This window comes from Ascaphus truei, chromosome 2, assembly GCF_040206685.1.
Source record: "Ascaphus truei isolate aAscTru1 chromosome 2, aAscTru1.hap1, whole genome shotgun sequence".
Classification (NCBI taxonomy): domain Eukaryota; kingdom Metazoa; phylum Chordata; class Amphibia; order Anura; family Ascaphidae; genus Ascaphus; species Ascaphus truei.
In genome coordinates this window covers 468,915,211-468,933,197 of record NC_134484.1, presented here as the reverse complement: position 1 = coordinate 468,933,197, position 17,987 = coordinate 468,915,211, and the positions used below count along the sequence as shown (strand labels likewise).

General features: G+C 45.3%; 1 protein-coding gene across 2 annotated transcripts in view; it reads right to left on the bottom strand.

Moving 5' to 3' along the window:
- Positions 1-266: 266 nt before the first annotated feature.
- LOC142487977 (uncharacterized) overlaps positions 267-17,987 on the bottom strand; it is a 44,420-nt gene continuing 26,699 nt past the window's right edge. Inside the window, exons 1-5 of one of the 2 annotated variants that reach the window (XM_075588220.1) lie at positions 15,379-15,710; positions 10,275-10,401; positions 9,404-9,517; positions 3,982-5,013; positions 267-1,562 (exon numbers count right to left, since the gene is read on the bottom strand). In XM_075588220.1, the coding sequence (XP_075444335.1) occupies positions 748-1,562; positions 3,982-5,013; positions 9,404-9,517; positions 10,275-10,401; positions 15,379-15,402 (2,112 nt within the window). In that variant the 5' untranslated portion in view covers positions 15,403-15,710 and the 3' untranslated portion in view covers positions 267-747. Of the gene's footprint in view, positions 1,563-3,981; positions 5,014-9,403; positions 9,518-10,274; positions 10,402-15,378; positions 15,711-17,987 lie in introns of those variants that run through there. The other variant, XM_075588222.1, reaches the window with a different exon arrangement.

Here is a 17,987-nt window from a genome sequence, read left to right as displayed (position 1 = left end):
TCTATCCCCCCTCATCAGCTCCCTCCCCCAGCTCCAGGGTGGTGATAGAGGCAGGCGGGGGGAGATGAGGGTACGTGGCAGTGGTGCGCCACCAGAGTGAAGCAGAGGAGCAGCCGGCGGAGGAATAAGTTGCCCTGAGGCAGAGCAGGATGGCCAGGGAGGAGCGCGCTGTAGCAGCATAGACACCGGAAGAAAGACTTCCGGGTCGGACCTCTGGCGTATGCTCCTCCCCCCGCCTGCCTCACAATGCCCCCCCCCCCCCCCAACGAAATCTTACGTTCTCCCAGTTTGTACACCCCTGCTCTGGTGTATAACAAGGTCAGATTTCTGAATGAAGCCCTTTTCGCACGCTGCACACTGATAAGGTCTCTCTCCTGTGTGGGTCCTCAAATGCTTCACTAAATCGGAGTTCTGAGTGAAGTGTTTGCTGCAATGTGTGCACTGGCGAGACATCGGTCCTGAGCAGGTTTGTTGGTGTTTTATTAAAAGAGTCCACTGATCTTGCCCCCCCCCCCCCCAGCCTGCGTGTCGTCCCCCGGCCTGGTTGTGTCCCCAGGATAACTGTCCCCCTGTATAACTTGTATCACTCTCGTTACACCACACGATCTTTAATAAACGTGACTGAGACTGTAAAAAAAAAAAAAGAGTCCACTGATTTAAAAGCCTTTCCACGCTCGGCACAAGTATAGAGTGTTTCTGCAACTCGGATCATCTACTTTTGTGTGAGCTGAGTGTCAGAGCTACTACTCACAAATTTTTCTGGGTCAGCACGCTGGAAGTTTCCATCTCCTTGTGTGTCTTCATATGGTTAATGAGGCCAGAATATTGGATAAATCTTTTACTGCACTCTGAGCATCTGTATGGCCGGTCAGTGTTGTGCATCCTCTTGTGTCTGATTAAGGTGGAGCTTTTTACAAACTTTTTATCGCACGAGGGGCACTGGAATGGCTTCTCCACTGTGTGTGTCTGCAGGTGTTTCGCCAGATCAGAGTTCTCGATAAAGCTTTTCTCACACATGGAGCAGTGATAAGGCCTCTCGCCTGTGTGTGTCTTGCGATGCTTATTCAGTACTGACCTATCATTGAAGCTTTTTGGACAGTCCAAGCACTTATACGGCCTCTCGCCTGTGTGCATCCTCTGGTGGATGATGAGAGTTGAAGGTTTTCTGAAGTTTTTCTCGCAGTCTATGCATTGATACAGCTGCTCTCCAGTGTGGGTTCTCTGGTGGTTCTTCAGATCTGCCCTCTTCATAAAGGTCTTCTCACAGTGAGTACACTGATGAGGCTTTTGCACCTTATGCAACTTTTGGTGTCTCACCACAGAAGCATAGCAACTAAAGCTTTTCTCACAGTGGCTGCAGATATGTCGTTGTCCCCCCGAGATCTGTCTCTGCTCTGAACCAGCCTCATGTTCCATGGCTCCTTCCACCTGCTCGATATTTTTAGTCTTCACTACAAGGGAGCTATTCAAATCCGTCCCTTCTTCATTCTTCTCTGATGGAGTTACATCTGGTTTGCAATCCTCTGCTGCTTCTTCCACTTCTACCTTCTTCCGATTCTCACCTGTCAAATTAAAGATAAAATCCTATCAGTTGCTTATCTCTGACTTCAGGGCTTCCCCTGCTGTTTTCTCGGAGCTTTTATATTGTGTATTCTTTATTAATATTATTTACCCACTAATTCTCTTTTAAGTTTTTATGTATGTAATAGTGTTCTCAACATCCACTATATGCTTTAATTTTTCATGGATGTTACCACTCTATGTAACTGTTGATTAATGTAAAAGCGGAGAAATAAAGAATTTACACAAAAAAAACCAGGTGGTTCATTGTCTAGGCGTGGGGGAAGAGTGGGGGGGGGGGGGGGGAAGTACAGTTCTCTCCCCCACCGAGCAACCCACCACTCAGCCACAAGCCACTCCATTAGTTACTTACCAATTGAAGTATACTACTAATAGTGTTCGTAAAAAAAAAATCATATGCACGTGACAAGTCAGATATCTAATGCAGACGGTGTAAAGTAATAATTATTTTAACACAACTTGTTAGTCAAATTCTTATTAATGATACTACTGCTAGTGGCATACAGTTAGTTATACTAGTAATTGTATAATCAGTGGGGTGGTGTGTTGACACTGGACTGTGGTATTTATTAGTAGTAACAGTAATACTAATAACTAGTAAACTGGTACAGCTGAACCCTGTTATAATTGGTATTGCAATAAAAAAAAAAATTTAAATGGCCGCCGCGATCAGGGGACTCGGCGACACCCCCACACAGGACTTACCCAGAGCAGGGTGCTGGAGATCCGACACCACAGGTCAGCCATCGCGCGTGTGTGTGTGTGTCTGTCTCCGTGTGTCTGTCTCCGTGTGTTGGTAGCAATAAAGCATTGAATAGTAGAGAGAAAAACAAAAAATGGCCGTCGCAATCAGGGAACCTGGCGGCACCCCCACGCAGTGGAAGAGGGGGCCAAATGAAACCATCCAAATGCATCTTACAAATACAGGTGAGAAGATTATATATTCTCTCTTTACATATACTAGGAACATCTGGGACTCGTTTCCAGTTTTATGTTGGTTTGAGTGGTTTCTGTAACACATGATATTCGTATCTGGTGCTATGTTACAGCTATGAGCTGTTGTGTTTTCAAACTGCATGTGGTTCAAGCACAAAGGGGAAATATTAAATGAGCCCCATGTAGAATATTTGGGCCTGTAACTCCTAGCAGTAACACAAAGAAGGCTGCATATGGTTAGTGATTGTAAACTGCAGCCTCAGAAGGATGCTGTATCTAATACAAAAGGTGCTATGTGGGCAGATTAGAAGGAAGTGCCAGAGTGAATGCATAAGCGGTAGTTTTGCATAATGAGGTGTGAGCGAAATCCTGTCTGTGTGTGTCCGTTTCCGTTAGCAATAAAGCTTTGAAAAAAAAAAGCTTAGCTTTTAAAAAATGGGAGCCACGCTCACACCGTGTTATAAGCGGATCCGCATTATAGCAGGATTGAGCTGTATATATATATATACACACAGAGGAAAGGTCTCCAATCTCTCACTAATTATCCTAGTAATAATATATATTTAGAAAGAGGTGAATAATATATGTCATTCTCGCAGTGTCCCTGTGTGTGTAGTTGCTGTTGGTGGTGACACTGGCTGGCACAGTGTCCCCGGGTGTGCGGTTGCTGGTGGTGGCACTGCCTGGCACAGTGTCCCTGGGTGTGCAGTTGCTGCTGGTGGTGGCACTGTGTAGCACACTGGTGGGTGATGAAACAAAATAATATATAAGTTTAACCCCCCTGGAACTGAATGTGTTGTTGTTATTAACATACTGCTATAATATAATAGACAGTACAGTAGAGCCCAGGCCAGGTCCCAGCCCAGGGACACACAGGTCAGTCACTCAATGTGGTCAGACTCAGATCAGATGAATCTGGTGCTGCTGCCACCACAGGTCAGACTCCTTCAGCTCAGAAGAGACATCAGTCAAGCAGTAGCATCGCCCAAAGTTGGCTAGGTGCTCCAAGCCACTCCACTAGTTGGTACCAATTGTATGAATACTACTACTAGTTTAAAAAAAATAAAAAAATCTCTATATCTCTATCTATATCATACAACCTATGCATGTGACATACAACCTATGCATGTGACCCGTTAATAATCCAGCGCAGACAGTGGAAAGTAGTAATTAACACAACAAAACTTGTTATTCAAATTCTTAATTATACTACAAGTCGTATACAGTTGGTTAAACTAGTCTATTTCTCTGGCTTTAATTGATTGGCTGACAAAGCTGGTCAATCAGAAGGGTCACTCCATTAGTTCATTTAATGCACTGGTGGGTAAACAGGTGGCCCGCATTCTACCGCAGGGACTTCAACTTCAGCCCCCAACCTCCTCTCCCCGGTCCCTTCCTCCTGCAGCTCGAGAAAATGGGGGTGGAGCTACAAACAGGGGGCCAGAGACAAAGGGGGACAATTACCAAGAGGGTTAGAATCCAAGTTCTTCCATCTTGTGTGCGCTCTCTGATGCCTCACCAGGTTTCGGTTCCGAATAAACCCTCTGTCACATTGTGAGCATTTATAGGGACGCTCGCCTGTGTGTATCATCTGGTGTAATATTAAAGTTGATCTCCAAGTAAAGCGTTTCCCACAGTCACCGCATTTATATGGCTTTTCCCCAGTGTGAGTCATCTGGTGATTGGTCAAAGTATACCTTCGTGCATATTTTTTCTCACAATGGAAGCACTGGAAAGGACGCTCCCCTGTATGGATCCTCTGGTGTACAACAAGGGCAGTTTTCTGAATGAAGCCCTTTTCGCACGCTGCACACTGATAAGGCCTCTCTCCTGTGTGGGTCCTCAAATGCTTCACTAAATCGGAAGGCTGAGTGAAGTTTTTGTCACAAAGTGCGCACTGGTGAGGCCTCTGTCCTGAGTGAGCTTTTTGGTGTTTTATGAAAGAAGCCAACTGACTAAAGGCCTTTCCACACTCTGCACAAGTATAGGGAGTTTCTGCAACTCGGATCATCTCCTTTTGTGAGCTGAGAGGGTCAGAGCTACTACTCACGGATTTTTCTGGGTCAGGACACTGGAAGTTTCCACTTTCTGTGTGTGTCCTCATATGGTTAAGGAGGTCAGAATTCTGGATGAAGCTTCTACTGCACTCTGAGCATCTGTATGGCTGGTCAGTGCTGTGCGTCCTCTTGTGTTTGATTAAGGCAGAACTTTCTGTAAATCTTTTATCGCACGAGGGGCACTGATATGGCTTCTCCCCTGTGTGTGTTCGCTGGTGATTCACCATATCACAGATAAGAGGTTTGTCCCCCGAGATCTGTCTCGGCTCTGAAACAGCCTCAGGTTCCATGGATGCTTCCACCTGCTCCATATTTTCAGTCTTCACTATCAGGGAGTTGCTGAAATCCATCCCTTCATCATTCTTCTCTGATGGAGTCACATCTGGTTTGCAATCCTCTGCTGCTTCTTCCACTTCTACTTTTATCTTCCGATACTCACCTGTCAAATTAAAGATAAAATCCTATTAGTTACGTATCACTGACTTTGGGGCGTTCCCTGTTGTCTGAGAATGAATATGCTGTATTATATGATGACATAAGTTACCGTACTGTAGGTGTCTCAGGCGCCAAAATTAAGCTGAAAAACTCTCAGGGTGGAAACCTGGACCTGAGAAGCCCGATGTATAATTACCCTGTTACAATAGTGCAAAAACCCAGTTTCACGTATCTATCTCAATGTCTTGTATAGCGCACACACAGATCCAACCCTGCTACTATGTGCTTTTTTTTTTTTTATATGATCCTTTATTGTAGATTGACATATACATTGAAACAAGACATCATATAAAGAAGGGATATGTTTACATCATATACATGGAAAGGCATACAAGATAATTAAACTTTTCGAGGTCTGGGAGGGAACAACCTCCTGTATCTTTATGCAATTTCAGTTTTGCCAGACTGATTCTATGCTTCTTGCCTCCCCAAATAAAGTTTGACATCTCTCTATTTAGTCGTTGTGAGTCTCTTTTCCTTAGTAATAGTGGTAACATCAAAAATAAATAGAACATTCTTGGAATACCTGTAATTTTTAAGAGTCCTATTCACCCAAGCATGCTTAGCAGTCGTGTTATTAGATTTTTGCATAATTTGGCTATACCAACACTAACATTTATATCGTACAATTTTTTTAGATTTGACGGTATCAAGATTCCCAGGTATTTTATACTGCTAGTTGCTATTATAAAAGGGCATTTTTCTTGCCATGCCGATATTTTGTTTAATCCTATGTTCAGGGCTTCTGATTTTGTAATATTTTTTCATTCTCAGGCTGCAAAATAAATATCTAAAGTCTCCAGAATAACAGGAAATGCAACTTCGGGTCTGTTAATAAACAATAAAGTGTTGTCCACGTACATGGCAATTTTAATCTCTGTTTTCCCTATACTTATCCCTTCAAATTCTTGACCATTCCTCAAATAGATAGCCAAGGGTTCCAGTGCGATGGCAAATAGTAGAGGAGATAGTGGGCAACCTTGTCTAGTCACTCTCTTTAAATCGAATATTTGTGAAGGGAAGTTACCCGCAAAAACCCTAGTTCTAGGGTTAGTGTAAATTCCCAAATTTCTGTAAAGCAGTATATAAATGATCCCACACTACCATATCAAAAGCCTTCTCAACATCCAGACTGAGAAGGCATGGGGACATTGCAGACATGGTATTTTGTACCTGTTGGATCGCAGCAAGCACTTTTCTAATATTTGAAGTAGGGTTTCTGCCCCATGTGAACCCTGTTTGATCTGGGGATATTATAGATGGTAAATGGATCTTGAATCTTTCAGCTAGGACCTTTGCATATAATTTATAATCAATAGTAGTGAAATTGGTTTATATGAGGCCACGTCATCTGGGCTCCAGCCCGCCTTGTGAATTACTTTGATATCTGCCTGCGTAAAGCTACTAGGGCATTCGTCACCATTTAATAAATAGTTAAATAGTCTCGTTAAGGGGTCTCTTGCCCAAGGCAGACTCTCACCCAATGTCTTATAGAATTCAGCTGCAAAACCGTCTGGTCCTGGAGCTTTTAAACATTTTAAGGTATTGATAGCCTTCCGAACCTCAGTTTCCTGGATTGGATTGTTCAAATCTACTCGTGCTTGATCTGAAATTTTTTGGGGTAGATCTTTATCCCAAATTCCTCTTTATGTTGGGAAGAAATACTTTTTGGGGAATAAAGGTTCTTATAGAAAGTCTCAAATTGTTTGGCTATATTCTAAGGCGAGGTGAAAACGTTGTATAGGGAGAGATAGATCCCATGTGACACACACACGCCTCCACTAAATGTAAAATAACCACATTTTTTTTTTATATTAGAAAACAATTCTATTAAAACCTCCAAAAATAGCGTATAGCTGTACTGTGCTACTAAGTGTGTCTGATCGCTATATGCAGAGGACTCACTTCAAGTCCTAGCTATAGAGTAACATCTTCCACAACAGAAATAGTATGTTAACTGTATGAGATATATATCTATACCGTAAATCTGAAACGCGTGGGTTTGTTGTTAGTGGATGCTGGTCAATTGTAATATCACTCAAGAGCAGGGGGGCGCAAACTTTTTTCCCTGCGCCCCCTGCCGGATGTCCTCCCCCTCCCTCCTCCTCCTTACCTTGATTACCGGCGTCTGGACGTGACGTCACATGACCCCGCGGCGTAATTTGACGCCGCGTTGCCATGGCGACGCGTCTCCAGGTGCCGGCAGAATCACTGCAAGTGAGGTTTACAGAGGCCCTGCAGCTCTCCCGGCACTTAATTTAAGGGCCTTCGGGAAGCGCGCGGGCCTCTGTAAACCTCGTGCCCCCCGCCGGTAATCTCGCACCCCCCCTGGAGGTCGAGCCCCCCACTTTGCGCACCGCGTCCCCACGTCACGAAACGCGTTAGGGGGGAGGAGCTTAGAGGTGCCGTCAGTAGAGGAAGTTCCCAGTCACACAGAGGACGCGCAGGAGGTGTCAGCGGAACAAGCGCAGAAGTTTACCACGAACTGTGGGGGGAGCTGAAAGCAATGAGACACTGCTGAGAGGAGACTTCATTACCCTGTCTGAGTTGTGGCTGAAGGGACTTCTGAACAAAGTTGCGGACGGCATCCTAGTACTGAGTTTGTAGTACATCCACATGTGAGTGCACATTTGGCTGTTTTTTACGGTTTTAATAAAATTGTTTTGTACCATCTACACTATCCTGCTGTATTCTCTCTCTCTCCCTCTATACCATCCACCATCTATTTTAGGAGAGAATAAAGAGGAAGAAGATTGAGAAAATCCACGTGGGATTCGTGACTACAGCAGGGAAGAAGAGGTTAAAGCACAGATCCTCTCAATTGAAAGAAACAAGAGAAATCTTGTAAGTAGGTGCACTGTGTTCACATTGTCTCTTTTTTACTCGTCCAGACATACTGCGCAATTTGTGTGTTTTTTGTTTTTAACCCTTTATAGGGGGAACATTCGGAATTAACAGCAATCTGGTTCTTTGGTTGGGATATTATTTGGACTTTTCAAGAACTGCACTCTATGGACACTTTTGTTTTTTAAGCGCCAGGTATCCTTTCTATTTTTTATTTTGTATATGTGCAGGTTGACGAGATAACCAACATTGTAGGAAACCTTAGGCTGCTTTGTCATGTTTTGGCACATTCACATTTGTATATTATATGTTCACATTATTTAGAAATTGTGTTTTCACATTTGAGCACTAAGCAAGCTATAGGTCAAGCGCTGTGTTTGGTGTTTTTTTGTTAATTATATTACTTTATCTCCCTGTGCCTCAGGCACCAAAAAACGTAGATTGTAAGCTCCACGGGGCAGGGACCTGTGCCTGCAAAAATGTCTCTGTAAAGCGCTACGTATAACTAGCAGCGCTATACAAAAACATGCTATTATTATTATTTATTATTATTACCTCTGACCCTCCGCTCCTCTCCAACCCAGACCACGGCATTGCACCTCGACCATCCTGCAATCTCCATACTCCCGACCCCAGCATTGTACATCGACCATCCTGCTCTCCATACTCCCGACCACGGCATTGTATCTCGACCATCCTGCAATCTCCATGCTCCCGACCCCAGCATTGTACATCGACCATCCTGCTCTCCATACTCCCGACCACGGCATTGTACTTCGACCATCCTGCAATCTCCATACTCCCGACCCCAGCATTGTACCTCGACCATCCTGCTCTCCATACTCCCGACCACGGCATTGTACATCGACCATCCTGCAATCTCCATACTCCCGACCGCAGCATTGTACCTCGACCATCCTGCTCTCCATACTCCCTGCCACGGCATTGTACCTCGACCATCCTGCTCTCCATACTCCCGGCCACGGCATTGTACTTCGACCATCCTGCTCTCCATACTCCCGGCCACGGCATTGCACCTCGGCCATACTGCTCTCCATACTCCCGACCCCAGCATTGTACCTCGACCACCCTGCTCTCCATACTCCCGGCCACGGCATTGTACCTCGACCATCCTGCTCCCATACTCCCGGCCACGGCATTGCACCTCGACCATCCTGCTCTCCATACTCCCGGCCACGGCATTGCACCTTGACCATACTGCTCTCCATACTCCCAACCCCGGCATTGCACCTAGATCATCCTGCTCTCTCCAAATTCGACCTTGGCAAGTATTAACGACTACCATGACCTCTCTACCCCAGACCCGTTTAGCACGACTAATCTACACTCGGGACGTGATCCCCGTGTCTGTGGCTGGTGTGTTCATACTCGCATCTCAGTACAGGGGTCTCGTCTTGTTTGGGGTGAGCACAGTGTAACAATTGGACACTGGGTGCGTAGGGATTAAGCAGCACTGAAATACTACTCACCTGTGCTTAAAAAGCTTTCATCCTCCTCCTCTTCAGGATAACAGCCATTCCCAGACAGGGGCTCTTCTCCGCCTTCAATCCTGGCTATGATTTCAGGCTTTATTATGAGATAACCTGTGAGGGGAGAGAGATGCACAGACTCATTGAGATGGGGGGTGGAGGGGGTGAGAAGGAGGGGACAGTCACAGAGCACAGAAGAGCAGAGACACACAAATCCACACATCATACCATGGAAATGTTCAGTGTTCTAGCACATCCACAATAAGCCAAGATTACACTAGCATACCGTATTACATATTAATGTGGCCATTCAAGTGATATGGACATAAGAAGCAGCAATGCCAAGTACCGGTCAGAAGGACTAGCTTAGAGGTAAGAACGCTGCCCTCAAAGTGGGCAAACCTGGTTCCCATCCCAGTGACCACTCCTTGTGCAAGTCACGTTATCTTATAAAAATTAGATTGTAAGCTCTTTGGCACCAGGGAATCATACATAATTCTATATCCGCATTTTGTGCCCAGGACATGCACAAACCGTAATCATAAAAGAAAACACCTTGGAAAAGTTACGTGTATTACATTTTTTACAGATAGGCCTACTTATAAGTGCACAATTTGTGTTACTTTAAAAAAAAAAAAGTCACCTACATTCAAGCAATTAAATATGTCACTGCTCCTTTAACCTATTTGCTGCTAGTGCAGAGTAGTATGTGGCTGACATTTCTGGTAGCAAAGGGGTTAACACATATTCCCATCACAATGCTTTGCAGACTCTTCTGGAGCTGAAGGAAGAACACTGAGCAGATCCCATCACACAGAGTTAGAAACACACGGTCATTACAGAGGGGAAAGGATAGGAGAGGGGCCTTTACCTAACGAAACCAAACACTCATAGTTGTCCAGCATGACGCTCTTGTACAGCTCCTTCTGAGAGACGCTGAGACTCTTCCACTCACTCTGCGAGAAATAGACAGCTACGTCATCAAACGTCGGAGGGACCTGGGAGCGGAAAGAGGGGGATGAATGGAGAACAGGAAGCCCAGTGCTAAAAGCATGATAACAGTCTACAGATAAGGACCATGTGGCCCAGCCCGTCTGCCTACCCAATTTTCTGGGCCACGTCTTCACATTCCCTTTCTCCCCCCGTGCATCAGATAATAAGCGGTGTTAAGAAGGGGTTCCTTTCCCCAATGTTTAATGTGTTCTGTTTGTATAACTGGTTCACCTCATTGTGTCAGGTCTTCCCTGCTGATGGAAGGGATATCAAGGACTGTGAGATCTGCACTCATACCTTTCAGGAGACCCTACCCGTTTCTCTGGTTGAGTACCCATTCTATGTGGCTGCGAGTATGCAGTGATACTCTTCGCTACTGTATATTGGGAGCGTTTTAACACACTTTGAGCCATTTTAACTAAGCGGTCTTCAGCCATAACAAACAGCTCGGCGCTGGAAGATAAGAAACAAAGAAAGGAATATCCGGAGCAGCCACTGGACGGCAGAATCCAAAATGAACAGCACTCAGGTAAGTCAAAGCAGAAAGGCTTTATTTGGACAAAACGGCAATCTTCATGAACCTCGCATACGCGTGTCACGTCTGCAAGGCGCTTTTTCAAAGAGTTGGAAGGTCCCTTGCAGCCTATTCAAGTCAATGGTCTGCATTGTGTCACCCAGCACTGGAAGCCGTCTCATGCAGAAGACTTCTTAGTAAATATGGGCCTATATCTTTTGCTATGCAGGATTGGCCATGCTTTCTACTATTATTCTTACCTTTCTTTTCAGAAGTACTCCAGCGATATCTGCTTGCCTTTGTTGGGGCATTAAAACAAATGACAGGACCCACTAGCCATGGGTACTAGACATTCATAGGACAGACATGGCTTGGGGACAGATACAGGGGACATTGATAGTACAGACAGAGCTTGGGGACAGATACAGGGGGCATTGATAGTACAGACAGAGCTTGGGGACAGATACAGGTGGCATTGATAGGACAGACATGGCTTGGGGACAGATACAGGGTCATTGATAGAGAGAACAGAAGAAGCTTAAGCGACAGAGACGAGGCATTTATATAGAGTAGAGGGAACAGACAAAGGAGTGTGTTGGACAGAACAGAACAGAGAAGACACAAGGATAGAGGCAGGAGAGCGAAGAGGCATATATACTGTATACTCCAATTAAATAGCACCTACAATATAGAACACACAAAGTGTTCCCCGCACTCCAAATAAATATAAAAGAATCAATGATACTTTAAATGCTGATATGTATTAATGAGCAAAAGTGAAGAACATGAATTGACAATGTGCAAAAAAACGCAAATCACATAAAATGAACAGGAGGGGGAGGGAAGGGGGAAATGTGATATCATAGACCTCCGCTTCTCACCGCACCCACTTCCTTCCCTGTTAGGGATTTCTTTATATTATCCCTCACTTTTTAGTGATATCACATTACCCCCTTCCCTCACCATCCCTCCCCCCTCCAGTTCATTTATGTGATTTGCGTTTTTTTTGCACATTGTCAATTCATGTTCTTCACTTTTGCTCATTAATACATATCAGTAGGTAGTGTGGCTTATACAACATACATTCAGCACCAACAATATGAGCTAATGGAGAGAAACTTCACGTGTTAAGTCACAGAGAGGTGCTGTTAGAAAAGGGCATAGGGACAGAGACAGGAGAGAAAGAGGAGGACCAGAGAGGAGAGCTGTAAGGGACGCAAACAGAATGACAGATGGGTGAAAGTGACAGACGTGGGTGAGAAATGCAGAGAAAACGGACAAGGAAAATAATGATAAAATACAAGAATGGAAAGGGGTGAAGAGTGGACAGGGGCTGTAATAACACAAGAGATAGCAACAGGACAGAGACATCATGTGATGCATAAGGACAGAGAGACAGAGACATCATGTGATACAGAAGGACAGAAAAATTATCACTAGAACATTTAGAAACTTTAACACACAGCAGTTTCTGGCTGATTTTATCAACTGCTGTTGGTACAGAATCAACTTAATACCGGACCCCGATTCTGCGTTCGACTATTTCAGGAGTTCTTAAAACTCTGTGATACCCATGCTCCACTACGCAGAATAAGAGTACGGAGGGCCCACTTTCCATGGGTTACACCTGACCTTATAGCACTCTACCATTTCAGGGATGCCTTGTGGAAAAGACACAATGTAACTGGCACTACCAAGGATCTTAAATCACTACAGATGCCTGCGGAATATATGCACAATGCAAACAAGACATGCAAAAGCACAATATTACTCTGACAATCTCCACCAGAATACATCAAACCCAGCTAACTTCTGGAAGGTCATCAACAATATATTCCAGGAGAAAATTCCAGGAGAAAAAGGCTCCGCCCTGTTGGATGACTCCGGCGCCTTCATGCAGACCTTCGATTCTCCCGGTCGCGCGGCTTCTGCCGAATCTGCACTCCTGCAGATTAAACAAGGCTCCCGCATCATGGGACAATATCCAATTGAGTTTAGGACCCTGGCAGCGGAGACCGATTGAAACGAGGGGGCCCTGAAGTCCACTCTCCGTCAGCTTCGGCGAATGAGGTTCAGCACAAGTGAAGGCCTCCGGAACAGAGCAGCTACTGTGCAGGTGATCCAGCGCAGACGCTTCAGCATGGGAAAGGCCTCTGGAACAGGAAACAGGGAGGCTTCGGCATAGGAGGAGCTTCAGCATAGGAGCTTCTGGAAGCAGGAGTCTTCAGGAAACAGAGAAGTTTGAGCACAGGGGCTTCAGCACAGGAACGGCATCTGGAAGGAGGAGGCTTCAGGAAACAGGAAGCTTCAGCACCGGAAGGCCTAAGACAGGCCAAGCAGAGGTGCTTGTGAAAAGCACAGGTTACAAAAGAAAGTCTTCAAGGAATTCAAGAATTATGCTCAGCCCCTTCCTGGTGCAAGGGCTGACTCTAAATAGCACGGACAGCCTATAGAGGCAGAGCTGCGCAGAAAGCAGCATCAAGGCAAAGTGGAGTCAGTTCACAAACAGCTGATCCCAATTGCTCAGTTCAGGGAGAGATTTGCCTGGAACCTCTATAACCATGTAAGGGTGAGTTCCAGCCAAACCCAGGACCGGAACCCTTACACCCCTGCATTCCAGGCCTCGATCCCAGGCCAAGGTCGGTGTACTACTCCCTACCTCTGCCCTGCTGGTTCGTATCCTGTCTTGCAGTCAGCAACATTGCACTTCCTACAGCTTGTAAGGGAGCTTCAATTCACATGTATGTGGATGACACATTCTTATATGCACACAGCCCTAGCCTCTCTGACCTTGAACACGTAGTTCAATCTGATTTTTTGAGACTCGAAAACTGGATTTCACAAAACAAGCTGTTTTTAAACACTGACAAGACTGTAACAATGGTATTTGGGAGCAAGGCTAAACTTCTAAAGATACCAATGACAGAGCTTCAGATCAGAACCAACTCTAATACCATCCTAGCCCCAGTCACTACTTTCAAATATCTGGGCATATGGCTTGGGCATATATATCTTGGCATCTGGGACTCCCATTTAATATTTGGATTGCACCTTGATACCCTGACATACAAAATCTATGCCAAACTAGGTGTACTTTATATGACAAATCCTCCCCACACCCGCTGGTCTGAAAGCGCATTGCACAGCAGGTGCTAATACCAGTTATAGACTATGGGGACATAGTATGTGACAACACCCCAAACACACCTTAGCAAACTAGACACCCTCTACAATGCAATATGCCGCTTTGTCCTCCAATGTAACTACAACACACATCACTGCGAAATGCTCAAAGAACTAGATTGGCCATCACTTGAGTCTAGGCACAAAGTTAATCTTTCCTGTCTTGCCTTCAAATACTTTCTGGACAAGCTACCCGTCTATCTGAACAAGCTCCTCACCCCTTTTCACATGCAGCACTTATCATCTGAGATCAGACTCCAAAAGACTGTTCACGGTCCCAAGGCTCAACAAAGTATCTGGCCTCCTTCTCTTACCGTGCACCCCAAAACTGGAACAACCTACCTGAGACTCTCACATTTTAATCTTGTCTGTAACTATTCTTATCGACCTATAACATATTATCAACTGTTCATGCAATGTCTTTATACATAATGTATAACCCTGTTCACTTAATGTAACTGTGTATTTGTAACCATGTATTTGTCATCATAACTCTGTGTCCAGGACATACTTGAAACATAGGGAGAGAGGGAGAGAGACGTTTTGATACAAGACAGAGAGAGATACATTATGTGATGCAGATAGATTATGTAACGCAGGACAGAGAAACATTATGCACCACGGAAGGACAGAGACATCATGTGACGCAGAAGGACAGAGAGACATCATGTGACGCAGAAGGACAGAGAGAGACATCATGTGACGCAAGACAGAGAAACATTATGCACCACAGAAGGACAGAGACATCATGTGACGCAGAAGGACAGAGACATCATGTGACGCAGAAGGACAGAGAGAGACTTCATGTGACGCAGAAGGACAGAGAGAGACTTCATGTGACGCAGAAGGACAGAGAGAGACTTCATGTGACGCAGAAGGACAGAGAGACTTCATGTGACGCAGAAGGACAGAGAGACTTCATGTGACGCAGAAGGACAGAGAGATAGAGAGAGATAGAGAGAGATAGAGAGAGATAGAGAGAGAGAGAGAGAGAAAGAGAGAGAGAGAGAGAGAGAGAGAGAGAGAGAGAGAGAGAGAGAGAGAGAGAGAGAGAGAGAGAGAGAGAGAGAGATAGAGATAGAGATAGAGATAGAGATAGAGATAGAGATAGAGAGAGAGAGAGAGAGGAGACATTATGTGACACAGAAGAACAAATCCAGACTTCCTGCAACTAAGGCAGCACCTCTACCCTGAGCTGTGACCCTGCAGGAATTAGAATAGGGGGCTTCATACTGAGACACCCTGCTGGGTAGTAATAATAATAATAATACAAAGACTTCTGTACCTGAGCAGGGGATCCAGCAGCCATTTCCCTGTGTCCCTCCCTGGGTATAACAGGATGCAGGCCCCCTGTGCTCAACAGTGCAGGCAGTGAGGGTGCCAGCCTCCCCTTCTCTTCCCTTGCAGTGGATCACTTTGGAGATCTCATTGAGACTTGGAGGATCTGAGAGTGAGGCAGCAGCCTGATCCCTCAGGAGGAGGAAGGGAGGAGCTCCCAGAGCAGACAAAGGAAGTCTGGCTGCACAGGGAGCAGGCACAGGCTGCAGCACATTGCACAGCTCCTTCAGCACCCAGCTACACTGCTAAACCGGCTACAGTGTAAAGCCTCATTTACATTGCACAGCTGGGAAATGTAGTCCATAACAGCACCGCCCTGCCTGCCGCATTACTGCATTCCTGCAGCACAAAGACTACATTTCCCAGAATGCCCTGCACCAGCCAGACTGCTGAGTAGTTTGATACAGAATAATGATAAGGCCTCGTTCAGGGTTCCAGAGGCAGGAGTTGGAGGGAGGGCGGCAGTCTGCTGGGCGATGTGTGTTCATCCCCAGCAGACGTTTTCAGGAGTTGAGGAGGGGGCGGGGCTACAGACGGCAGCTTAGGGATCCAAGTTGCAGTCACGAAATCATTCTCAAGAATGATTTCATTGGCTGCCGAGGTCCCAGTGACGCTGCTGCAGCTTCAAAAAAACGATTTTTTCGTTTATTGAAACTGTAGCCAGCGTCAACTCCGGGCTTCGGAGACAGGGCAGCTGCCACCCTGACAACCAGTATTCAATTTGAATACTTTGTGTCCCACAGCAGCTCGCACGGCAGCACGCCCTCCCTCCGAAGCCAGCACCCTGAACGAGGCCTAATGTGTAACATTCATCTGCAAACAGATCTGTGCTGAGAGATCTTTTACTGGAAGCAATTCAGAGAGTCTAACATTATATATGTATCCCCCTTTCCCTATGCCTAAGGGAAAGTACGCGGGTGACTATGCGTGCTGCTATACCTGTTGCTCACAGGAGGCAACTATAGATGACCGACCGCTCAGCCTAATTGTATTCAAGAATTAAGAATAGGTACATACTGTATACACCGGTGCATAGGGACACCTTGAACCTATAATTCATAAAGTGTAAAGCAAAGAGCCCACACTAGATCTCTCTCACACCTGCACTCGAGATGTAGAAAAGTATTCAGACTTAATAAGGCATAGAATCTTAATATTCTTTATATTTATTTATTTTATTTATAAAAATGTTTTACCAGGAAGTAATACATTGAGAGATACCTCTCGTTTTCAAGTATGTCCTGGGCACAGAGTTATAAAAAAATACATGGTTACGATAAAAGAACAGGGTTATACAGGTAATTCATAGACATTTCATGGGCAGATAAAGTTGGAAAATTGGGTACAGGGGAATAAAGGGCTTATGTGTTTCAGATAGAAATAGAGCCGCTTTAACATCAACTAACATCAGCGAACGGCAGCGAACGGCAGCAAACGGCTCACGCCCTTTGGCAACACAGATGTACGCTGGGTGGGTCAGGTTGAATCTGGTGCGTCTGTGAACAAAAAGATCTTTTCTTTGTCCCCTTGGCTCATTAACATTCCAGTGGGTGGGGTTGCCGATTCAACAAAGAACAAGCACATGTTAACCCTTAGCACGCTGGTCCTGTGCAGAGGGGAGCAGTTCTTGGGGGGGCCCCTCATCAGGCTGTGCGCCTTTGGAGCAACGCAGATATACGCTGGGTGGGTGAGGTTGAATCTGGTGCGTCTGTATTGTTTAAATGATTAATTTACTGCTAAAATAGCAACATTCTAGGAAATACCAACTGGATTACATGAGAACTAAAAACATCTATTACATGATAGGAAAACCAATAACATTTTATTAATGATGCTACTAGACAACGACGCATGTGATAATATATAGTGAATAGATTTAAAAAAAAAAACAAGATAAGGCGACACAGAGATTCACCCCACTGGATAACCTATACAGAGGTAAGTATAATGCTAATAGGTGTCTCTGGATATTGTCTCTGATATGGTAGTCGGAGATGTATCCAAACGGGAGCAGGGATTGTATATTGACACACTTGGTATAGTCACAGAATCCTGTTATTACAGAATTTTAAAAAATGTCTCAAAAAATAGGTGGCAATCTCTCCTGTCAGCAACCTGTAGAATAGGATGGCCCGATGATATCAAGCCTAGAATACCTGTACAGGCAGCCCTCGGTTATCCAACGGAATCCGTTCTGGAAGTAGCGCTGGATAGTGAAACCGTTGTAGTGAGTCCCATGTTAATCAGTGGCGGCGAGCGTTGGATAACGCATTCCGGCATTGAAAAACGGCCCTTGGGGTTGCATTGTAAAGCGTTGGATATGAAATTCGTTGTAAAGTCAAACGTTGAATAATGAGGACTACTGCACCGACACACTTTATTCGAGCAAATACCCAGTATGTACCTGGCAGATACCTGGAATGCGCCGCTCCTCACCTCTGACAAGCCCCGTTTCGTTTGCCTTCCCAGCCTGGGTTCATGCCTGGCTGACGGGCGGCTGATCTGTTAAATGATAATGATTAGGATTTAATAGGCTGCAATGCTTCGCGTGTCTAC